This window comes from Ceratotherium simum, chromosome 30 (assembly GCF_057802395.1).
Source record: "Ceratotherium simum simum isolate JZ-2026a chromosome 30, ASM5780239v1, whole genome shotgun sequence".
Lineage (NCBI taxonomy): Eukaryota > Metazoa > Chordata > Mammalia > Perissodactyla > Rhinocerotidae > Ceratotherium > Ceratotherium simum.
Window position 1 is genome coordinate 3,114,992 of NC_141929.1, and position 25,339 is coordinate 3,140,330.

Genomic DNA, 25,339 nt, shown 5'->3' on the forward strand with positions numbered 1-25,339 from the left:
TCAGACTGTCACCTGTCCCTTCTCTGCAGCGCTGCGGGTGGAAGTGGAGCAGCCCCCTCACCAGACGGCCCGGGAAGGCAGCTCCTCAGAGTGCTCTAGCTCCTCCCCCAGCCCAATGGGGGTGCAGGCGCGGGAAGAGAGCTCGGACAGTGCCGAGGAGAACGACAGACGTAAGGGCGCTCAGCGTGGCTCGTGCTGTCCTGCCTCTGCCCTGGCCCGTGAAGCTGTGTTGACCGCTCTGTTTCCATCTCTAGGTGTGGAGATCCACTTGGAGGGCTCTGAGAAGGAGAAGCCTGTAATGCTCCTCAATCATTTCACTTCAAGTTCCGCCAGACCCACAGCCCAGGTTCTCCCTGTGCAGAATGAGGCAGGCTCCAACCCGTCAGGCCACCACCCACTGCCTCCACAGATGATGAGCGCAGCCTCGCACATCGCACCCATCCGAATGCTAAATTCTGTGCACAAATCGGAAAGGGGAGGCGCGGACATGAAGCTCCTCTCGTCCTCTATGCACTCGCTACTGTCTCTAGAAGAAAGGAGTAAAGTCTCCGGACCAAGAAGTGGCATCAAAGTGGACAAGAGCTTTGGCAACGCCATGATGGATGTGCTACCCGCGGCCGTCCCCCCACAGCCCATGCAGGTCCTCTCTGGACTTGCTGAGAGCAGTTCTGTGTCTCCCACCGTATCCTTTGGTCCCCGCGCCAAAGTTGTCCATGCGTCTGCACTGGACAGGGTAATGAAGCCGGCCCCGCAGCCGGCCCTGGTGGTGGAGACGAGCACGGCAGCTGCGGGGACGTCGAGCACCGTCTTCCACGTGGCACGGCCACCCATCAAACTTCTGGTGTCGTCATCCGTCCCTGCGGATTCTGCCATTTCTGGGCAGACTTCCTGTTCTAATAACGTGCAAATAAGTGTGCCCCCTGCAATAATAAACCCCCGGACTGCTCTGTACACAGCCAACACCAAAGCTGCCTTCTCTGCGATGAGCAGTGTGCCCGTGGGCCCCCTGCAGGGCAGCTTCTGTGCAAACAGCAACACTGCCTCTTCCAGTAGCCACCCTTCCACATCCTTTGCAAACATGGCCACTGTGCCCAGCTGCCCAGCCCCCAGCTCCAGCCCCGCACTCTCCTCGGTCCCTGAAAGCAGTTTCTACAGCAGCAGCAGCGGCGGCGGCTCCCCCGGCAACATTCCTGCTGCTGCTCAGAACCATCACCACCACCACCACCATCAGCAGCAGCCAGCGCCCCAGCAGCCCACGCCCGGCCCGCCGCCCGGCTGCGTCGTGTGCACGTCTTGCGGGTGCAGCGGGAGCTGCGGCTCGAGTGGCCTGACCGTCAGCTACGCCAACTACTTCCAGCACCCGTTCTCGGGGCCGTCCATGTTCCCCTTCCCCTTCCTGCCCTTCAGCCCCGTGTGCGGCAGCGGCTACGTGGGCACCCAGCAGTACGGCAGCGGCGCCTTCCCGGTCGTGCACTCGCCCTACAGCGGCAGCGTGCCGCCCGAGCCCGTCCTGGGCGGCCAGTCCACATTCGCCGTCCCACCCATGCAGAACTTCATGGCGGGGGCAGCGGGCGTGTACCAGGCCCAGGGGTTGGTGGGCAGTAGCAACGGTTCCAGTCACAAAAAGAGTGGGAATCTCTCATGTTACAACTGTGGGGCCACCGGTCACCGCGCTCAGGACTGCAAGCAGCCGTCCATGGACTTCAATCGGCAAGGTAAAGGCGGGCCGCGGCCAGCTGGGCTCCGGAGGCAGACTGGGCTACACTGGTTAGCAGTGCAGCGCTGCCTCCGCGGAGAGGTACATACCACAGTTTACTTCCTATGAAAATAATAGTAAACTTTCTTCTTTTTAAAGCAAAGAGTAATTTTTTGAATGCTCTTGGAAAAAGCGTGAAATTCTTGGTAGGCTCTGAAGCCCCCAAAAAGGTTACTTTGGTTCTAAGACCATCTGTATTCCTCATTCTAGAACGTGACTGGCTGGCTGTGGAGAGGGGCTGTCTGGCCCGATGGCTCCGTGGTCTGTTATTTCTTGCCATGTGACCGGGGGAGCAGTGTGGGTAATCGAACGCCACCCCCAGCGTTTAACCGAAAGCCTAGGGCGTGGCGCCTGAGTTGAGAGGCTCCAGGTGGCACTCGCTGTGCCCGCTTCTGTCCTCCCCTCCAGGGTGGCCGAGGCTGTCCTGTGTGAGTCGTGATGTCTTCACTCACTGTGCTGCTGTCTTCCTCCTCCCCTTTCTTACTTCACTCCCTCTTTCTGTCTCCTTTAGTCAAATTCAAGTGTATGTTGATGTGTTTATTATAACAGGTTTGTTCTTGCTGTTTGTTTTGGAAAGAAGATGAGACTGGGCATTGAGAGCGTTGGGCCCAGCTACTGACTAGTCACTGGGCAACCTTGGAAAGTTACGTGATCTCTGTAGACTTTCGAGGGTTGCTCTAGACCTGTCTGTGCGTCTTAGTCACCTGGAGAGCTTTAAAGACAACTTGGCCTCAGTAGGTCTGGTGGCAGGTGAGGGTGACTGTGGGCTGTGGCTACCCCTGTTGATACAGTGCTGCATCTCCCGAAGCAGCAAGCCCAGAGCCCGTGGTGATGGTCAGGCCTCCCTGCCCTTGTCCCTTGTCCCAGGGAAGGGTGCACGTTGGATGGCCCACCAGCTGTGTGCCATCTGAGTCCCAGAAAAAGAGCTCCAAAGAATAAAGCTCTCCAGTCCCTTTTACCCCTTGTCTGATTTGATCAAGTTGGACCATAGCGTCCAGTTGAGGAGTGGGAGAGGGGAGCTGGGAATGGTTAGAACAGGTGGTCTAGATTTCTAGCACCCGGGTCTTGAGCAGTGACTCTGGACGTAACTTTGGACAGATCGGTTGTTTGTGGTAATTCTACAGTGATTCCAATTTGATCTCTTTTTTCCCCTTTCTCTAGGTACTTTTAGGTTGAAATATGCCCCTCCAGCAGAAAGTCTGGACTCCACAGATTGATATTTTTCTCTGGCAACAGAACACTATTAAGCCATGGAGACATAAGGAAAATTAAATACAAAACTGAGAAGTCTAGTTGCTGTTGAGCTTAATATTTTTAATCCAAAGGTGCTTTACTTTACTAGACTGGATAGAAAACCTAGTGTAGGAGTGCAACTGTTTTATTGCCAAAATCCTAGATTGGAGCTTGATGTCAGGACTTGCCGCGGTGGGTCTCTCCGCGGTGGGTCAAACTGGCCACCTCCACCCTTGGCTGCAGCGCAGAGACCTCCCGTCTCCTGAAGAGCATTGCCGTGATCAGTCCTTCTAGGCTCACGCGTAATTCCAGGGCAGCTACGCGAGAGCGGACTCGAGAACCGAAGGTGCGAGTTCTCCAGGTGGAGTGCCATCAGGCAGACTCTCAACACCCCTGGGTGAGGGAAAATGTAGCCTTTGTTTTGTTTTTTGTTTTGTTCCTGAAGTGGTTAGGCACTAATCTCTGGGCTTTTTAAGGATTGCACTAGCAAAGAATGTAACCTGACGTCAGTTTCTGCAGCTCGGGGAGAAAGACTCCCGAGCCCAGTCGGTGTAGGAGCTCAGAGAGGCTGTTTTTAGAGAGTTGGCACCAGCAGGCTACATGACTTAGAACACAGCAGAGATTTCAGTATTTCCTTCCCTCCTTAAAACACTTGTAGCAGTTTCAGGTTTTTAATTTTTTTCTGCAAATAAATTTAAACTACATTATTAAATAGAAATAGTTACTCGCAACAACTTAATTTCCAAGGGTCCAAGTCCCAGAGAATCCCTAGTTGTCAGAGCTTTGAGAATACCTTCCTTCCCAGCCCTTCAGTAGCTTTGCGTCCTGTCGTCTTCTACCACGAAGTAATCTTGCAGAGACAGGGTGACAGCGTGGCCTTTGTGAGTGGGCTCTGACGGATGCTGCACATCCTTAGCACAGTTTGCAAGTTCTTTTATCTCACACGGACTCCCCAAGGACCCCAAGGCTTCCTGCTAACGGATCCACACTTGAGACAGACATTTCAACAATAATACAGCCCTATAATTTGTGAGCAAAAGATTTGAGATTTTCTCCTGTCAGCTTCTTTTGCATTAGGCTGTGTATTGATAGTTCCATTAAAAATTACCTGGACAACAACAATAGAAAGTGGTAAGACTCTGAAAGAGACCACACCAACAGGACAGAGCTACAGATCTGCAGAAGTCTAGTCTGTCAAGGTGGGAAATACAGTCCTCACTACGCCGCTCTCAGCTTCACCTCGTTGCGAAGAGAGCGTTTTGGTCTGAAATTTAGGAACTTAAATCTTCAAGGCTAAAGGGAATTTTCTGCTCAAATAATAATAATAATTTAAATGCTAAAGGCTTCAATATTAAAATATTGATTGGTAAGGCCTTGCCCAGGGATTTTCCAGTTGAATATTTATTTAAAAAAAGAAAATCACAATATTCAGACCATTCTTAAAATGGGACAATCAGCCTCATGCAAAATTGGTGTGAATCAAAAACACTACCCTCAAATTGGAGGCACTGTGATGCGAGGCTTCACATTGTGAGATCAGTTTCCTGGCTTCACGGAAACTAAAGCAGAAAGTTGTTACATTTTTTTATGAAAGGCTTTTAGTAGAATTTCTTAGAGTTTTATTTTAGTAGAGTTTTATTTCTATGCAATGCAGAATTGACAGACCTCTGTATTCTCTCTTCCTGGTACACAGTATTACATACAGTTTTGAAGCAATGGTGATGCTTACAACAGCTTTTTTGGGGAATGTTATATCGATCTCTTAAATTATAAACACTACAAAATGTCAAAATAATGAGAACTGACACAACTTTGCCTTAAAGAGTACTAGACTGGAACTTGTCATATTATGTTAAAGGAAGGCTTAGAGTGTTCACTGATGTTTACGATTTTAATATTTCTGAAGGCCGTTACAGTGGCCTGGATATGTGCTGAAAGCCAAACTTTTAAATTTTTTGGTTTTTTAAACAAAGACATATTTTAAATAAATCCTATTTCAACACAGTGAAATTGTTGAAAACTGTCTCATAACAAAAGAAAAAAATCATTTAGGTTTTTTGTTTTAGTGGTCAGTATCGGGGATTGAAAGCATCTGTTGTTACCCTTATAAATATTTTGATAAATACTAGAGGTTAGCATTAAATACAACAAAAAATGAAAACAAAAACCTCGATTTGAAGTATGACATTCAAATTGAGTTATACAAGTTCAGACATCATGTGGCTGTGTTCCAGTCAACAAAGGTCTTAGAAAAATTCCCAGATGTCTTTGAAAGTGCGTGTGCGGTGTGATGTCTCCAAGGAGGCCCTTCCAAGTGGAGAAGTGTGAAAGGTGAATGTGAGACACACAGGACACACAGCATTCGGCTGCCGACCTGTGGGATCTCTTCCCAAGGGAGTCCTGTACTGGACTGGGTATATCTGCCAGCAGTATTCTCTGGGGAATTTCTCTCGAACAGTAACCAAAGTCAGTAAGCCTGAAGAGCATTTTGTGTTTCCTCAGAGGACATCCTCAGCAGTTGGAAACAGGTCAGACTGACCCTTTCAAAAGCTATTTAGTCATTTTCCTGAAATTGTGGGCTCAGTTTCCAAATGATGTGGCAACCAGGTAGGTGTGGCACCAGCCACTTTGCTTTGTGTAGTCTGTCATAAAGTTTCTAACCCAAGAATGGAGACAGTGGAATGTACAGATCGAAGTAGATTACAATGTTAAGATAAAACAACTATTTAATCTTTTGTATTTTAAGCAAAACACTCAATTTTCTACCTTATTTTCTAATTTTTATTTCACGGCAGTATTGAAAATTGGAAAGCGTTTAAACGTTAAAACTCCTAATTGCTAAAGAGCACTGAGGAAATGGGAGCTAGCACTTATAATGAAAATAAAGATAAAATCATTTTCTTGAAAGCAAATATGTGATTGGGTAATAAAAAAAACCAGCATCATCTATAATCTCCAAAAGATTACAGGAGTCAGCTTGTTAATATAGTAGTTAGTAGGTTCAGTATTTTAATTCACTGTTTAGAATTCTAGGTCCTTTATCGCAAGAAGTCAACATAGTTAGTTTACACTACACTGTACGGAGGCGCAGGAGCAGTGGGAGTAACTTCGCCTGACGGCATACAGCTGTGATGTGTTTCCTGTTTGGGCACAGGCTGACCGAGGCTCTCACTCGTCCACTCACTCCAGTGTTGCTGGTATGCACTTGCTGCGCGGGAATTGGGTTGCACCCTCCTCACTCCCTGTCATTTTGTCACTCTTCCTGCTTCCATGGTGGTTTATTTGATGCCTTGCTAGTTATACATACTGATAACTGATGGTGTTAGATGTAGACTCTTAAAGGTCATAAGGGAAACCATGTCCCTGCCTCAGCTGGACCGCCCATCCCAGAGGATGGGCCTGGAACCTGAGCGGGTTAGCCGTCCTTTCCAAAGTGCAGTTGACTCCCCAAGAATGAGTCAGGTGACATTTAAAGCCATGGGGTTCTGAAGAGGCTCAATTATTGAAAAGTCCTGAGGTTGTGAAAGTATTTTTAATCAACACTCACAAAACTACATACTGTGCTGGTTGAGGCCAAAGGTCAGCGTTACTATACTGTTGATGGAGGGAGGGGAGTGCCGTTCGTGGGTCCCGGGTATTGTACCAGCCCCTCATGTGCTGGGTTCTTACATGCACAAAGACAAGGCTTTGGTACCTAAACTGAAGACCTCGTGTACTCAAGAATCTTCACAGCTTCTATTGGACATATTTTCTTTTTAGGAATGAAGGAAAATTCTCCCATTTTTGAGCCATTCTTTTATGTCAATTCTACAAAATTGCATGTAACTTTATAAATATTTTTAAAAGATATAGTTTTGTAAATATTTAATATTCTGCTAATTTGATTTTGAATTGTAAATGTCAAGTATTCTGTTTTTGGGATTTTTATGTTTTATTATACTTTGTTAAAAGGAAAAATTGTACATTTTTAGAATGTTTTTATGAGTAAATTTAATGTACTGAAAATAAAAATTAAAAAAAAAAAAGCTGTGTTTCATTTTATTGGGTCTTGGTCTCATAGAAGATGAAGCACACATCTTTTCAAATAAATTGCAGTTCTTGCTCTCCAAACTAGGGCGTCAGTCCTTTCTGCCCTCTTCCCAGCTTTCCAAATGGGATACCTGGTCTTAGAAAATGGATTTATCAAGTTTCCCAGGTTTTTAAAAAATGTCCTTGCTGTGAACAGAAATGTGAATTCTTGACTTGATGTTTAATGATGTTTTATGGAGCTGTAGACTCCATAAAAAAATCAAGGTTGCCATTAATAGATCTCAAGTATCTTTGAGTGTTTCCTAATATGTGGTGAATGTGGTATGAACGTGCCCTTGCCTCTAAAGCTACCATCTGGCTCTGTGGATTTGCGACGGTGGCAGTCTACTGAGCATGTGCTCGCTGAGGACTGCGGTGTTCTCCTGAACAGGGCCAGGCACCAGAGGGAGGATTGTGGCACCTTTTCCCTAGCAGAGATCCCAAAGACCTCTGGGTCTTGTCAGGTCTGTGGTTACACAGAGGAAAAAAAACATGCATGCGTGCACACATAAGCACACAGTTCCAGGCATGGTTAGGGCTCCTGCCAGGTAAATGACAGCAGGAGACACAGCTGGCCCTTCCTGGCACCCGTTAGCAGCACCTCTGACAGGGAGAGCCTTGTTCTGTGTGGGGTCACTTCCAGGGCCTCTTGGTTGTCGAGGGAACCATGCAGGCCAGGCCTCTGAAGATGGGGGACATGTGCACATCTGAGCAGTGAACTCAGGGAAGCAGAGCATTTCCTTAGCTCATGTGTTTTTTTTTTTTCTTGGTGTGGAAGATTGGCTCTGAGCTAACATCTGTTGCCAATCCTCGTCTTTTTGCTTCAGGAAGATTGTCGCTGAGCTAACATCTGTGCCCATCTTCCTCTATTTTGTATGTGGGATGCCTCCACAGCATGGCTCAATGAGCAGTGCATAGGTCCACCCCTGGGATCCAAACCCACGAACCCTGAACCACTGAAGCAGAGCACACAAACTTAACCACTAAGCCACCAGCCAGCCCCTCATTCCCTGTATTCTTCCACAAACATTTAAGGGCCAACTTCAATTTGAGTTGGGTCCAGTGTTTTCCGACGAGTAACGCAGCTCCCCACTGGGTCCTCGTGTGAGGGCCCATAAACCACATAGTGCCTTCTTGACCACACACAATATTTTGTTTTACTTTGTTGTTCATTTAGAGTGGTAGGTTTTCAAGTGTTTATTCATTCCCACAAAACACCTAGCTCCCACATCCATCCTCATACTTGGTGGCATGTCTGTAAGTTCTCAAGGTTTTAGTTTTATACAGACAAGACTAGGTGGCAGGACCTTGACCAAGGGGAGGAAAGTGCCCGTGACAAGGCAGAGACCTGAGCTGCGTGTCTCTCCACCCAACTGCTCCCCCAGCACAACAAAAGCAGCCTCAACGCTCCGTGTTAGGAAGGAGATGACCTACTTGGCTTTGGATAGTACAGACAGTATGCAGGATTCCAAGTCTCAAACACTGATCCATTAAATTGAGCTTTGATGACAGTTTTTAGTTGTGCCTTTATTCACCTTAGTTCGTTAAAAATGTACTTGTTTTAAAGATCCTATAAATAGAGTGATCACCCACTAATGTGGGATGTAAGTCACCCCTCTCACCATGGTATTTTTGTTTTTTTAAAAAGCAGAATTTCTTACAGGAATCTTACTGATCACAGTAGTTACAAGAATGTCAGATATAATGCTGTATACAATCTAAACGAGACAAGCTGATTAAGAATTTACATAATGTAAAAATATACATATTAAAAGTTGGCCATGTGGACAGATGCATGCAGTGGGAAGAGTAGTTGACGGGAGGTTGGGGGCTGAGGGCCCATATGCAGTAACATTGCTTTTCCCTCCATTACAGAAAACACCTTCACCAACAGATACAGGCATTCCACACATCTAAATACACAAGAGTGAGTCGTGACCTGCTACATTACAGTCTAAGCAGTCTGTGATACTCCCACGAAAATAGTAAACAGGAACCCCATGCAGGTAGTAGGAAGCATTGGGCATTTATTCTAGCTGGACTCGGGAAGTGTTTAACTCTGGACATGAGTATCTGGAAGAGCGTATGGCTGCTTCTGCTATGTTTTCTTCACAACTGACATGCACCTAGTGGGGAATTGTGATGGTTTGACCTAACAGTGATAACTGAAATACTCTTAAAAGTGTGGTAACTTTTGAATAACATAGTTTAATCACACACTTAACATAAAACATGGATCATCTACAGCTTTAAGCCAAAAGGTAGAGGAAGGGCATCTGAAGGTTAATGCTTTTAGTTTCAGTATTCTATAGTTTCTACCACTGTCCTAAAGCATGAAACTGACACAACTGCTTGTTTATTCACCCAAGCAGGCACTAGTACGAGCTAAAGAATAGCCAAAACAGAAGAAATGTCACTGTTCATCTCTGGGCCTTTTGAGAAACTAGACCAAAATTATAAATTATTCAGGGTTCCTACTGAGCCATGGTGCTTTTCTATGCACAACCATCTAAAGAGCAAATCAAAGAAGAACGTACTGACACTGCAAGAGTGTTGACGTGGGGTAGACTTATTAGGAATCAGGAACCTCAGCAGTTTAGAGTTTTCTCAGACACCCCCATTTACCCTGCTTTTTGCCAACTATTATGGCAAATGCGTTTTGTGGGGGCTATGCTTGACAACTTATGCTTAAAGATCCTCTTGCAGAGATTTCTCTAGTTGAGTAGAAACCCTTCTATAAAAAGTTGGCAGGTTCCGTGAACCTAGAGAGGAGACAATGTCTCTGAATGCTCAAATTGCAAGTTCCTATTGGGGAAAGAGCATTAAAATAACTTGAAGGTCTATTTTATTGGCAACTCAGAATGCAAAATATTTTATTTTTAAACTTATAAATTTGAAAACAAAACAGCCTAGGTTAAATAATAGTTTTCCAAAGCTGAATGTGCTCATTTGGAGCTCAGTTTTTCTGCTTGAAGTACAAAAACAACTTCCTAAAACTCCTAGGCAGGAACACTACTGTTTTGATGATCTGTGATTAGATGAACTCATCAATCTCAGTTGGTAACATCCCTTTGTTTTTCCTTGGTAAGGGTTTAAAAGATTCTGGAACAGACGCCTTTTTCCAGTCTTACACTGACAATTTCATCCCGAACGTCTCCTGAGAGGCGTACACCATATACAGGAAACCATCCTCATCCTTCTCACTTTCATACACTTCAGAAATCGGTGTGGACACACTCACCATGCTGTGTCCATTCACTAACAGGAAGAAGGCTTGATTAGCATTGAGCTGTAAGCGCCTTCTGTTGAAAGAAAAAAATGTGAAGAAATATTGATACATCAATAACTGGGGAGCATGTGTAAAAACACCACCCACCCTGATCAATATACAAGTATAAAGATTTTTGCTGCTTCGGGCAAAATAAAGTGTGTGCCTTACTGATGATGATTCTAATCTTTCTTCTCATAAAGAACAGGACATTTTATATGATGATATTCATGATCAGTATTAGTGATAATCCTTGACAGATTATTCTTACTATATTCCTGAAGCCAATTTTAAACTAGTATACTGTCTGAACAGCCATTAGTATCTAATGTGAGAAAAACAGTTCAAAATATAATTTACAAACTAAGATCTAAACTGGTGCAATTTATTACCCTTGCACCAAGTTACATTCTTTTACTAATTTTGCTATGCAAAACTTATAACTTTTCTGATTAAGAGACAACATCTACACTAGATGTTATGATGAAAGAATCAGAAGGGACATGAGATCCAACAGAAAAGAAATATAAAAACTCAGAAATGAAACATCTTATAGGTTTATTAAGCTTGTATAGATTTTAATCAGAACTAGGCTAAAGATTTATCTGTAAGTCTGATAAAGAAAAGAAGTTACCCAAAGAAATAAAAAACAAAAAGAGTGGTTAAATACCTAATTATCTTGATGAGTTCACTCATGTTGACATGATCAGGTACAAGGAACTTGGTTTTATCCAGGACAGGAAGCTGCTTCTCACCCTTGTATCGTTCTATTATCACCTAGAAAAGAAGCCAGAAAAGTGATTTCAAAATAGCTATCAACCTGGGGCCAGCCCAGTGGTGCAGTGGTTAAGTTCACGCACTCCACTTTGGCAGCCTGGGGTTCGCAGGTTCAGATCCCAGGCCCAGACCTACACAATGCTCGTCAAGCCATGCTGTGGCGGCATCCCACATACAAAATAGAGGAAGACTGGCACAGGTGTTAGCTCAGGGACAATCTTTCTCACCAAAAAAGAAAAAAAAAATAGCCATTAACCATCAGAGCCAGCCCTGATGGGCTAGTGGTTAAAGTTCAGTGCCCTCTGCTTGGGTGTCCCAGGTTCGGATCCTGAGCATGGAACCAAACCACCCGTCTGTCAGTAGTAGCCATGCTGTGGTGGTGGCTCACATAGAAGGACTTACAACTAGAACATACAACTATGTACTGGGGCTTTCGGGAGGGAAAAATAAAATAAGATGGGTGAATTAAAAAAAAAAAATAGCCATGGGCCAGCCCTGTGGCTTAGCGGTTAAGTGCAGGCGCTCTGCTGCTGGTGGCCTGGGTTCGGATCCCGGGCGCGCACCGACACACCACTTCTCCGGCCGTGCTGAGGCCGCGTCCCACATACAGCAACTAGAAGGATGTGCAGCTATGACATACAACTAACTAACTATCTACTGGGGCTTTGGGGGGAAAAAAATAAATAAATAAAATCTTTAAAAAAAAAAAATAGCCATTACAGAGAAAACTGTACTGTGGTTACCAGGGGCAGTGGGGGTAGGGGGTTGGCACAAAGGGTGAAGGGAGACACGTATATGGTGATGGACAAACAAAAATGTACAACCCAAAATTTCACAGTGTTATAAACTATTAAAACATCAATAAAAAAACAGCCATTAACAATGAAAAATAGATAAAATACTTCCTATGTTGTAACTGGCACATGCCAAAATGGTGTTTAAAATAGCACATTTGTTAGTTTCCTCATAGATCTCCTGTCAAGAGTAATCATTTATTAGCTTAGACGCTATCCCTTACAAAACAAGGTACATAACAGACAAAGTGGCTGCCTCCAGGGAAGTGAGCAGGGTGGCTGCAGGGTGGGGAAAGAAACTTCACTATGTATTCTTTCGTTATTTGGAACCATGAAAATATACTACCCAGTCAGAAACAGACCCCAAGCCTTAAAAGAGCAGAGAGGCTGGTACCAGGTTAACATGTAAAGATTTGAATCTGTCAATTCCAATACCACCATTTCCTGTGACATGGCAGGAGTCTTTTAATAAAAGTGTAAGGAAGATCTTAATTATGGTAATAGACTCGATATAGACTCGATGTTTTTTCATACTAGAGATGTGTTTCTCTACTTGACATGAAACAAATCCTAAGTAACTATTTGACAAGTAAAGCCCATGATTAGCTGGTTCCAGAGACAAATTTGGTGCTGAAAGAATTGAAGATTCATTTTGATAAAATATTCTTTTTTTTTTTTGGTGAGGAAGATCAGCCCTGAGCTAACATCCATGCCAATCCTCCTCTTTTTGCTGAGGAAGACTGGCCCTGGGCTAACATCCGTGCCCATCTTCCTCCACTTTATATGGGACACCGCAACAGCATGGCCTATCAAGTGGTGCATCAGTGCGCGCCCAGGATCCGAACCCGGGCCGCCAGCAGCAGAGTGCGCACACTTAACCGCTACGCCACGGGGCCGGCCCCTGATAAAATATTCTTGATATTTCTTTAATGAGTTTTAAAAGTCAAGAATCTTGAACTACGCAGGGAACAAAAATAGTTTCACATTATAAATTGAAATAATTAGCCCCTTGCCATACTTCCATTCCATAGAGGAAAAAGATGTTTCTTTTATCTAGTTCTAAGCCACTGTAAAAGCTCTGACCACAGACTGGTGACTGCCTCTGAGCCTCATTATCATCTATTTACTGAGTAGTGCAGACATCCCTCCCTCTCCACGTACAGCAACTCTCTACCCTGTCACAACAATGAGAAGTTGAGAGAGCAATGGAAAATCTTTACGTAATGTTTCTTTAGAAGAGGGAAAAACGCTTCTCTGTACATTGTTCTACTGTATGGGACCTACGTGAGGTTCTGTGTAAGTCTAAATCAAGCTGTGATCACCTTCCTTGGTAACATCAAGAGCTTTATCTACACGGCATGTTCAGAACATGATATCCACAAGGAAGTATCAGTGGGTACACTTGCCTTGGTTTAAGTGGTAGCAGAAATCAGAGGCAATACAGAAATCTTGGATTCTTGGCTCAGGAGGAGGCAGAAGTAGTCAGAGAATGAGAAGAAAAATTCAAGACCTTAGAATCCTTCCATTAAAGGAACACACAGCAGCCTAGGAAATGCTGGATAAGATGACCTTGGGCAACTTCTGCTCTCAGTTGCTGAGTCTGGTCTGCCTGGAGGGGAGCTGTTCTAGTTGCTCCTAACTCGCTATGTGGTGGTGATCTCCATGAAAACACAATCCCCTATAAATGACTGCTTTACTTTTTCAGTTCTTATTTTTTATTTTTCCTTTACTCTTCTAATTTAGGAGAGAAGATGTATAAGTAATGGGATAAGGCATTTGGCTAGATCGGAAAAGTGCCCTCTCAAATGTTTCACTTAGATCATAGGGTTATGGACAGGAGCTTAGAAGAAAAAGCCGCCTTTGGGGAATGGAGCCTGGAGGGCCCGCAAGCTGCCTATGCCTTCCTTCTCTGTCCATCCCTCCTATTCTCAACGAGTGCCTGTGAGTCTGGTTCTCAGATTCGTTCAGGATGTCACAAGCACGTATGTGGAAGTATGAGTATGTGATTTCTGCAAACAGCCTGAAACTTCTAGCAGAAAAGATGACCAGGAATGTAGGCAGATATTCACATTTCAAAAGGAGGCTATGCAACATATCCTGACAGACTGTTGGGCTGGCTTTTTGTTTCCAACCACTAGCATCTGCTAGCAAATAGACGTAGTAGGTACTCAAAAGTGAGGAAAAACCTTAAAGTTAAGGAAATTCCCCAGAAGGCTCACCCCCAGGCCTTATACTGATGAGGACAGATTGTGAAATTTCCAACCAGCTCAAGGAAAACAGAGAACATGTCTTTTACTGTAGAATCTTATAGTTATGAAACCGCTGAGCAGACCCATCTCATTCTCTTTTCTGTGCACCTTACAGCACAACCCCACGGTATCCGTCATCTTCATCTTCTTTCCCCTCACTTTGGTATGAGATGACCAATCACACAGCAAAACATGAAAGCTTCTATAGAATTTAGCAGTGGAGTTTCTAAGTGGTCTGTAGAATTAGTAGAAGGTAACAACCATGTACCCAGAATTATGCAAATCTCTCCAACAACCACATGGGATGGGATTCTCTTCCCATTTTGCAGATGAGGATCTGGCAGCTCCTCTCAGAATTTTAATAACTAGCCTAATATCAGTAACCTTGAACCTAGGGCCTGAACTCAGCCTCTGTCTGAAACCAAAAGCTCCTTTTGACCATTTCTCTCTAGACCTAGTGCCTCAGCAGAAGCCTATTTATGGTCCACCACCAAAGGATTTGGGGCACAGGGTGTTATTGGCTGGGCACAGCAACAGGCATCTGAGGCCCCTACACATAACAAAAAAGAGCAGCGTCTTTCCTCCATCTCTTGCAAAGAAGCCAAATATAAAGAGACTGCTCTGAGGCATCAAAAATCAGGCAGCCTGGAATATGCAGTCTCATTTAAATCCTGAGAACTACTGACTTTTCCACAGAGGTAGTTTTGCTTCCTTTAGAAGACGGTGCAGGGCTGGCCCCGTGGCTTAGCGGTTAAGTGCACGCGCTCCGCTGCTGGCGGCCCGGGTTTGGATCCCGGGCGTGCACCGATGCACCGCTTGTCCGGCCATGCTGAGGCCGCGTCCCACATGCAGCAACTAGAAGGATGTGCAACTGTGACGTACAACTATCTGCTGGGGCTTTGAGGGAAAAATAAATAAATAAATAAATAAATAAATAAATAAATAAATAAATAAATAAATAAATAAAAAGAAGATGGTGGATACTTCCTTCCATTGATAAAATACTAACAGTTCTAGCCCCTCTATCCCTTTCCCCCTCAATAAGTACATTTGATTTGTGAAGTGTGTAACATTAAGGCAGCAAACTTAGACACAGGAGTAAAGAGAGCATGATTACATTTAAAAAAAAAAAAAAAAAAACCTGTGGGTCAAGCTATCTCAATTCTACGTCACAAGATTGACACAGGGGTTGCCTGTCTGAGGATTCCCACAGAAAACTCCTGTCAGGTAGCTGCGCAGAGCAGCAGTGTGCTGAAGTTGCACCTTAAGCAGTGCTCTCTTCTGTGTGCATTATTAGTGACTGAAACATAGGTGCCTGGGACTACCTACCGGGATTTTGGTAGGATGCTGCTCTCGTATAAGTCGAACATCTTCTACTCTTTGTTCTGCAACAAAAGGAAGAGACATAGGCATTATTGAGGGCCAAAATGCAGCTTCTTTCCTGCATTTTTACTGGTGACTTCCATATCTGAATTCACCTATTCTTAGCTGTAGCAGAGCAAAGCAGTAAAGATATCTTTCCCAGAACTGAGAGAAACCAAACACCAACACCACTTTGTATCTGGCAAAGGCTGGTATGTGAGGCCAAAGGCAACTTACATGGAAACCAACATGAAATTACATGGCTCTATCAGGTAATATGACATAAGACCAGGAGTACAGAATTCCTCCTTCTGAAGGGTTTGGGAACCCAGGTTTATAGTCAGATATAATCAGCAGATTAACTGTGTGGCATTACCGATCTTTCCTCCAAAGACTCTTACCACCTTGGTGACAATGTTTGTGAATTTTCCACAGTTTAAGTTGATATAGAAATCCACTATAAACCATAGGCTCGTCAATCCCATTTTCTCTAATTACTTCCAGCTTTTTAATGATATAGTGCTTAAAAGAAAACTGCCAAGAGAAAGGAATATGGAAAAAATGCCCTGAGTTTTAAATAGTTATGCTCAGCGCCCAAAAGAAATTAAAGTTTAAAGCTCAAAGTCTATTGCTGAATACGTTTGTGAGAATATCTCTGTATTCTCCCCCTTAATAAAATCACTTATTTATACTTTCAACAACTGTACTAGGCTCTCTGGGGAATATAGGAAACAAACCAAGCCAAGTCCAGTTCTCAATAAGGTGACAATATAATTGGAGAGACATGTCATATATAAAGCAATATATGAACATATGATTAAGATGGCATTAATTAAAACCTTCCAATAAAAAATTAACAAAATCACCTTGATTTACTACAGTAGGATTCATTCTTCTACTGTTTGCAAATAAATGATCAGTCATGAACTTCCTGAGAAAGTGCTTATACTGGTAGCTCCAAGAAAAAAGATGCTATAACCTATATAAATATGAATTTATGCCAACATCATTGTCAATTTTGTTTGGATTTTTAAAACCATTTTAGCATCACTCTTCATAAAAACTCTTCACGTTCAAATACAAATATATAGGTTCTATTTCTATTTTCCCATCCAACATTTCTAAATCAGCTTCTAAGATAAATTACTAAACATATTTGCTAAAGACAAAGAAGACTGAAACTTATGGACTCCTACCAGTGCATATTCCTATTCAATACATGAGAATAAAAATAAATTTAAGGGCCGGCCCCGTGGCTTAGCGGTTAAGTGCGCCTGCTCTGCTGCTGGTGGCCCGGGTTCGGATCCCGGGCGCGCACCGATGAACCGCTTCTCCGGCCATGCTGAGGCCGCGTCCCACATACAGCAACTAGAAGAATGTGCAGCTATGACATACAACTATCTACTGGGGCTTTGGGGGGAAAATAAATAAATAAATAAAATCTTTAAAAAAAAAAAATAAATAAATTTAGCTATTGTCAATAGTAAACTTAACCTAGTGGTCCTCATCTGTGATATTGTTGTTTATAACAAGAAACATATATTTGGTCTGGCACAGAGCTCCCAAACCCTTGGAATTTCCTAAGTGATAAGAGTGATAAAGGTGTCTTTTGTATAAAAGAGTGATAAAGAAGCCCTGTTCAACCATACCAAAGTTTAGGTTAATGAGATGACTTTCAGAAAGCCCAAAACGATGGGGGCTGGTTGCCAGGGGAACCAACCATGATTAGGTTGGAGCTTTCAGCCCCACCCCTTAACTACCAGGAAAGGGAGATGAGCTGAGACTGAATTAATCACCAATGGCCAACAATTTAATCAGTCATGCCTAAGTGATGATGTCTCCATCAAGACCCAAAAGGACTGGGTTTGGAGAGTTTCCAGGTGCCAGGAAGAGTGGCACATACCAAACTCCACAGGGACAGAAGCACCTGTGCTCAGGACTCTTCCAGACCTCATCCTATGTCTCTCTTCATGGGGCTGTTCATTCACATCCTTTAATATCCTTTATAATAATCCAATAGTCTAGTAAGTAAAAGGTTTTCCTGAGTCCTGTGAGTCCCTGAGCGATTTAATCAAACACGAGGGGGTCGCAGGAACCTGATTTATAGCCAGTTGGACAGAAACACAGGTAACAACCTACACTTGCAATTAGCATTTTAAGTGGTGGTGGAGGAGGTACTGAGCACTTAACCTGTAGGATCTGAGGTTATCACCAGGTAGACAGTGTTAGAATTGAGTTAAACTGTAGGACACCCAGCTGAACTGCTTGATGCTCTAAGACCTGTCCCTATGTCTGTCCTATTCTGTAGAAAACGTGCTCTACCATCTAGACTGAGCTATCAACCCTCTTCACAACAAAAGCCTTCGTTTTGTCAGGGTAGATTATTTCAGAGGTTAGGGGAAACCACAATTTAATTAATTCACTCTAGCAAATGAATGATAACTCTTTAATATACCCTGGAATATGTTTCACATTTAAAGACTTATCCTAATAAATCTAAAAGGTAAGTGGAAACATTCAGACAGAAGGGGAAGAGATTTTTTTTTATACAAGGAAACAGGTTTATTTTGGTAAATGGAAAAGGAAAAAACTAAATAGGCTCTAAATGTGAGGCTTCAAAGTCAAACTATAGTGTCAAAAGTTTTCTATATCTTGATTTATCCCCAAAATATGGCCCAAAAATGAAGACAATGGTGATTATTTTTATTAAAGGTGAGAAAACTCAGGTACGAAGACAAGTGACTTCCTTAAGGTGAAAAGAGTAGCATCGAAGTCCCATAGGAATGTCTCTAGTGTCTTGGCCAGCTGCAATGAAAATGCAGTGGTAAGCCGGGAATAATTGAGTAAATATGGTATATGCTGATACCTCAACTCTTTTTGAGTAGACAGCTATTTTCAGAGGCTAACAGTATATTTAACAAAAGCATTACAAACAACTCAGAGCAAAGGCCCATATGACCAATTCTTTTACTCAATTATTTTCATAATACTGTAATGATCTGTTTATCATTTGTCTTCCTCAACAGACTGCCCCTGGCAGTCAGGGACCCAGCTCTAGTCATCTCTACATTCCCCAGGGCTTAGGCTTATACATAGAAGATGGTTAATAAACAAATGAAAGGGGCCGGCCTCATGTGTTAAGTGTGTTAAGTGTGGGTGCTCCGCCGCTGGCGGCCCGGGTTTGCATCCTGGGCACGCACCGACGCACCGCTTGTCCGGCCATGCTGAGGCCGTGTCCCACATACAGCAACTAGAAGGATGTGCAACCATGACGTACAACTATCTACTGGGGCTTTGCGGAAATAAATGAATAAACAAATGAAAGCTGTAAAGTGGAAATAAATACTGTTCCAAATGCCTATCAAGATATACTTCCCCAAATTCCTTTTCTTCCTGTCTCTAAGAATCCTTATAAGCCTTACAAACAGATAAAAACAGAGGACAGGGGTCTAAGGTGTCTTATTTTACCAACATATCATTTGCAAAGTTGCTTTGAGATTCCCTAGGGCATTTAAAGTAAAACTTTACTTACATATATTTTTCAGGATGTATTTCACTGAGCGAAATGGAAGCGTAATACATATTTTCCTCAATCTGTCTATAAATCATAAACGTAATACCCAATCCATCAATCAGTGACACAGCTTAAGTTCATGGAGTGCTACCTGCGTTTTGGCATAAATCTCACTCTCCAGTCTAGCTATTAGAATAGTTGGAGCTATTAATTCTAGACCAACACATAAACTTCCCCCAAGACATGCAAACCCTTTCGTTATTAGAGAGAAGCTTAAGACCTAAGTCTGCCATTAATCTCAGCAGAACAGTGTCTGGGAAACAGATCTGTTATTAAATAAACTGGGGCAACCCCAGAAAAAAAGGGAGTGAAATGATTACATTTGAGAAAACAGAATTCAAAATTACTTGCTCAAATACAGCTTTTGAAGTTCATAAGGTTTTTCAAAACATCTGCAAGGATACACTATGCTTCTTGACTCAGAGTGTTAGTCTACTTCATGTACTGGAAATGATGGCTACCTACTGGAAGATGGAAGAATTCATGGCAGACGGTTAAAAGTACAAGTCCAGACTCTGCCACTAGGTGGACCATGATGTTCACCTCTCTGGGCCCCACCCAGTTTCTTCAGCTACAAAAGCATGGGGTTGTTTTGGGTGAGCCCTAAGATCCATTTCAACCCTCAATCCTGGCAGAAGATATCAGCAGAGCTATCTTCAGTTTTAAATTAACCTCAACTCACTCACTTGAAAAGAGAAACAACTGCTCAAGCTAACTGGGGTTGGTCTTAGGGTCTATAGAGGTTCTCTCCAAAGAATCGATTTCCCTCATTTATTGTGCACAAATCTCTGAAAATTATCAGTGCTGACAGTCAAGACTACCATAATCAGGAGCAAAGAAAGGCAGTAGCCATTAAAAGATAATTTGATGCTTTTCTGCAAAATGACTATTTAAGAGATCTTTAAGGAAAAAGGGGGGGGGGTAAAGGTGAGCTAAGGGAAAGTGTATATAAGATACATATATACAGTATATATAAGATAAATTAATGGGAAAAAAATGGAGCATATCTGCTAATTCACCCCCAGGAGCACAGGTTCCAGATGAATTCCTTCTAATTCATTAGGATGAATTAACCTCACTTATCCTATTCTTACCACCTCCTCTTCTACAGAGATTTTTCCAGAATAACCTAAAAATACTCTAAGCAAAAGGAAAGTAACTATAGTTTCAGTCATGAGAAAATGGGCATCCTTCCCACACAAATGTCCCCAGTTAACTTTCAAATGCCAGAGTCAGTGAGGACGGAAGCCAGACACAACAGCAAACCCGCTTCAAACGTTGCTCTCAGGGCTGCACAAAAGCTAAACAACATTTCGAGTTCACTAAGGTCACTAAAGAGAAAACCTCTAACAAGAAAGGCACGTCTCAGCCTTGGGAACCAACAAGCTGCCTCAGGAGCCTGTTTGGAAAAGAAATGCTTGGCGGGCCGAGGCGAATTTCACCGGCCGAAGCTTCTCAGGCACAAGAAATCAAATAACCAACAACAGTGAGATCTACAGACCCATATCCAAGCTCAAAAGAACGCTCAGCTCTTGCTAGACTCCAAGAAACCAGGCACACGTAGACGCGCAGGACAGCGCTTAAGATCCCCAAGGAGACGCCCGCAGGCAGTCCCCGGGGCTGGAGTCGCCGGGACCTGCGCGTCCCCGCTGCCCACGCACAGCCCGCCGGGGCCCGGGGCCGCAGGAGGCTCTCCCCGCCCGGGAGAGGGCCTGCCGCTCCTCTCGGCGGACGAGTCAATACCGTCGCCAGATCCCTGGCAGTGTCCCCCAAACGCCAGCGAGCCTCAGTGGGGTCTCCCGACTAACCCGGGAGAGGGGTGACCACCGCTGGGGCCCCGGAAAGCACGGAACCGCCGGCCACGGAGAAGACGCCCTCCCAGCCCGCCGGCCGCTCACAGGGCCGAGACGCCCCGCCGGCAGGCGCGGACTGCGGACTCGGGGGCTCGCCGGCGTCACCTCTGCCCGCAGACAAGCTCCTGCCCTACCTGAAGACGACCGCCTGCAACCCGGAGTCACCGCCTCGGAGGCGCGGCCGCGGCCGGCGCCGCGCTCTCACCGGACGGGGCTGCGCGCGGGGAGGGGCGGCGACCCGGGCTGGGGGCTGAGCAGCTCCGTGCAAACCTCCTCCCGCCGCCCGGGCCCAAAGGTGATTCAGCACCTCCGCGCCTGCGGCCCCGCGGGACCCACGGTGGGCGCCCCCGGCCCGGCCGTCCTGGGCCCCCGCCGCCTCGGCCCCCCGGCCCGGCCCTCCGTCAGCCGCGGCCCGGCCGTCCTGGGCCCCCGCCGCATCGGCCCCCGGGCCCGGCCCCCCGTCAGCCCCCGGCCCGGCCGTCCTGGGCCCCCGCTGCCTCGGCCCCCCGGCCCGGCCCTCCGTCAGCCCCCGGCCCTCCCGCCGCCCTCAGCGCTCCCCGGAGCCCTTCAGCCTGGCCCTCCGTCAGCCACCGCCGCCTTTAGTCCCTCAGCCCCCCGGCCCAGCCGTCCGTCGGCCTCGGCCGCCCCGGCCCGCCCGGCACCCACCGAAGGTGCGGCGCTGCTTGAAGGTCTTCTCCGACGGCATGGCGCGGGAGGCTGGGCGCGGGCGGCGAGGCAGGGGGGTCCCGGCTGCTCCAGGCGGCGGCGGCTCCGACTGTGGCGACAGCGACTTCCCTTGTGTCTCCTCAGCCCGCAGCCGCGTCAGGTGACCGGCGCGGCGTCTGGGGAGGCGGGGCCAAGGCCGGCTGTCGCCACCGCCATGGCGGGCGTGGCGGAAGAGGGAAGTGCGCAGCGCCAGGGGCGGGGCCGGTGCGCGTGCGCAGAGAGGAGTGCGCCGTGCGCATGCGCGCTGGCTGGTCCGGGTTCCCGAGGTGACGGCCCGGGTGTGCACGATGTGCCGGGTCAGCCGGCTCCGGGAGGGAGCCACGGGACCGGTCCACAGTCCCCGGGCACGCGTGGGTGCGCCTCCGGGCTCAATTCCGGGCGGGCGGCGGCGAACCCCAGGCGCGCCCCCGGGTCCCGGGCGCTCACACCCTGTTGGGCGGACTGGGACGCGGGCCCACTGGGTACCGTGCCGAGCGGCGCAGCCGCCTGTTCTTAGCCTCGCATAGGTGCCCGGCGCCAGGTGCTGATGGCCAATAATGTTTCTACCCGAAAATAAAGTAGTCTTGTGCTCCCGCGCCGTGAGGACCCCCGAGTTAGGGGCTGTGGTTATTTCTCAGGTGTTCGCTTTTTGTCTTTTCGTTTTCATTGGCTTTCCAGATCAAGCACATCTCAGTTTTCTTTTTTTCTTTTTAGGAAACTGTCCACTGATAACTTATTTCTCAGGTCCGAACTAAGAAAAGAACCTAGACTGAGTTATGTCTGATTGTGTTTAATAGACGCTAACCTTGGAGAAGGTCAAAGGATCATTGTTCGTGTCTCAAAGCCTCTCACATTGGGCAAAGTCTTCTGACACGATGCTGGAGCCGTAGGTGACTTCCGGATGGTTTATGTGTTGTCGCCTCAGCCGTTACCCATTGCCTGCCCGATGTCATTAGTCTGCTGTTTTCATTTAAGGAGTGTTTTCCGGTCTCGCAAATACGGAATTTTATTCGTATCCATACCCCTCAGTCTTTCAACCACTAACCAGCTGAGCAACCTTGAATAAGTAACCATTTTTCTGAGTCTCAGACTCATTTGTAAAAGGGCATTTTAGAACTCCAGGTGTTTTGTAAGGAGCAAGTGAAAGTGGCCTGTAGAATGGAGATCACCACACAGCGTTTAGTTACCAGTTCAGGTATTGCTCACCTCCAAGTCTGATGCACACGTGTCTGTATTAATAGTACTTGACTCTTTGGCTGTTTTTGTCCTTTCATAGCTTTTTTTGTGTGTGTGAGGAAGATCAGCCCTGAACTAACATCCATGCCAATCCTCCTCTTTTTGCTGAGGAAGGCTGGCCCTGAGCTAACATCCGTGCCCATCTTCCTCCACTTTATTTGGGATGCCGCCCAGCCTGGCCTGACAAGCAGTGCGTGAGTGTGCCTCCCTGGCCGCCAGCAGCGGAGCACGCGCAGTTAACCTATCCTCCAGGGGGCCGGCCCAGTGCTTTCACAGCTAATTTTTTGAACGATCCCCATACTTTCAGACTTTTTCTCCTTTTGAGTTTGTAAAAGCCTGTCTTATATGTTTGTTTGATAAAGTAATTGGATTGTGCTAATATACATTATTATACAAACATACAAAACATACCAACATATACTTCTCAACGTGAGTTTAATACAGCTGGGACTTCTTTCTTTATAGAGAGGCCAGTATGTCTAGATCCTTGTATAATTATTCCTCACCACCAGAACAATGATGTTAGTTGTAGCTCTTTATTCTGCCACTCTTTGCAAAAGAACAGTGTGTTTGTGTGTGTGTCACTTTCTATCCCAGGGTTTTTTCCCTCTTTCTGTCACAGTTCTTTACCATAAAAATCTCTGATAGTAAATAGTGAATAAAGAAGAGCACCTAAACATTCTGTCTGCTTTTCAAAAGTTCCCAAAGAAGGTTTTAAGTTCCAAGTGTACCATCTTGGTTGTTTTGTATTTATTCTGTGAAGATTGAAAAAAAAAAAAAATCCAGTAAGTGCTTATTATGTACCTCCCTTCTGCCAAACATAAAATGATCAGTTTTGAAGTCTTAAAAGGGAGTGTGGACTGTGTGTTGCTTTCTTTTCTGGATTTTTCCATTAGTAAGTACTGACTGGTGAGTGCTTTCTTGGCTTAATTGCAACTTTGTGAGAAATGGACTTTTCGTCCTCTTGCTGGACAACTGTTCCAAATGCTGGAAGAGGGAAAAAATCGATATCTGGCATATGGAGGTGGGGGGAGGGGAAGAAGAGTTTCATATTTTCCTAGTCCCTTAGGCATCCGTAAAGCTTTACCAAATTACCCCAGGCCTTGGGTTCACTGCCTTAGGGATTAGCCTTAAGGGCTGTGCATCCCCTGTGATGGGACAGGATTACTCTGTGATTTTCAAGTACTGAAATCCACATTTGCAGTGGCTGTTATAGTTCTACCCCTAACCTTGATTCCTACTTGAATCTAAAACCACATACATATCCCTACATGTTTCTCAGAAAATCATCCAAAGCAGTTGGCGTGTAAAGATGTCTCATAAGCATAGTCTCCAAGTAGGAATAGCATATTCAAATAAGTAATATATAAATTATATTTAAAAATTATTAATTTATATTCATATACAAATAAATTAACAAGCAACTTCATATAACTTTTGTAAACAAGTGTGCTTGAGTGTGTGTGAAACATTTCATGTGCCCCCAGATTGCAGTTTAATAGAAGTTTGATGTAGTGAACAATATTCAGAGTGGTAAATTAAAATTGTTCATGAATTATTTTAAGCTAGTTAATATAAACAGTATGATTTATTTTTTTTTTGTGAGGAAGATCAGCTCTGAGCTAACATCCATGCCAATCCTCCTCTTTTTTTGTTTTTGTTTTTGTTTTTTTTGCTGAGGAAGACTGGCCCTAGGCTAACATCTGTGCCCATCTTCCTCCACTTTATATGGGATGCCGTCACAGCATGGCCTGACAAGCGGTGCATGGGTGCGAGCCCTGATCTGAACCCAGGCTGCCAGCAGTGGAGCGTGCGCACTTAACCACTACGCCATGGGGCGCGCCCCACAGTATGATTTATTTTTAAATGAATAACATAAATATTACTGTTCCTTGAAATAATCCATATAAAGTAGAAAAGTAGGGCTGGCCCTGTGGCTTAGCGGTTAAGTGCTCGCGCTCCGCTGCTGGTGGCCCGGGTTCGGATCCCGGGCGTGCACCAACGTACCGCTTCTCGGGCCATGCTGAGGCTGAGTCCCACATACAGCAACTAGAAGGATGTGCAACTACAACATACAACTATCTACTGGGACTTTGGGGAAAAAGAAATAAATAAATAAAATTATTTAAAAAAAAAGTAGAAAAGTAAGAACACATCTTTCATTTAAATTTATTCACTGTTTTCTCCAGAATCTCAAGGTGCTTTTAAACTATCAGATAATCATTCTAGAAAGCCAAGCAGTGTTAGTTTTAAATAACTCTCTCCTCATTCCTTTTTTCATAACATTAAATGATCATAATCGTGGGGGAAATAATGTAACCGCTAAAAACGGAATTTGGCGTCCCAGCATTAGCGGTGTAACATGGCTGTAAATCATGCTGTCTAGCTATTGCTAAGAATCTGTTAAACCAGGCATGAAACATTAACCCGCAGGACAGAACACATTGGGATTATTTTTGCCACA

General features: G+C 45.1%; 2 protein-coding genes across 3 annotated transcripts in view; one reads left to right on the plus strand and one right to left on the minus strand.

The window, feature by feature from the left end:
* The window catches only part of ZCCHC14 (zinc finger CCHC-type containing 14), a 70,202-nt gene extending 61,195 nt beyond the window's left edge, over positions 1-9,007 (plus strand). For both annotated transcript variants that reach the window (XM_014792645.2, XM_004437041.3), the window contains 3 exons: positions 30-170; positions 255-1,715; positions 2,918-9,007. In XM_014792645.2, coding sequence (XP_014648131.2) covers positions 30-170; positions 255-1,715; positions 2,918-2,973 — 1,658 coding nt within the window. In that variant the 3' untranslated portion in view covers positions 2,974-9,007. The remainder of the gene's footprint in view (positions 1-29; positions 171-254; positions 1,716-2,917) is intronic.
* Positions 9,008-9,913: 906 nt separating this feature from the next.
* On the minus strand, positions 9,914-21,755 carry MAP1LC3B (microtubule associated protein 1 light chain 3 beta). The gene is made up of 4 exons (XM_004437042.3): positions 21,601-21,755; positions 15,475-15,530; positions 10,996-11,102; positions 9,914-10,359 (listed from the first exon to the last, which is right to left on the minus strand). Exons 1-4 carry the CDS (start codon positions 21,638-21,640, stop codon positions 10,185-10,187), a joined length of 378 nt encoding a protein of 125 aa, XP_004437099.1. The 5' UTR covers positions 21,641-21,755; the 3' UTR covers positions 9,914-10,184.
* Between the last annotated feature and the right edge of the window lie 3,584 nt (positions 21,756-25,339).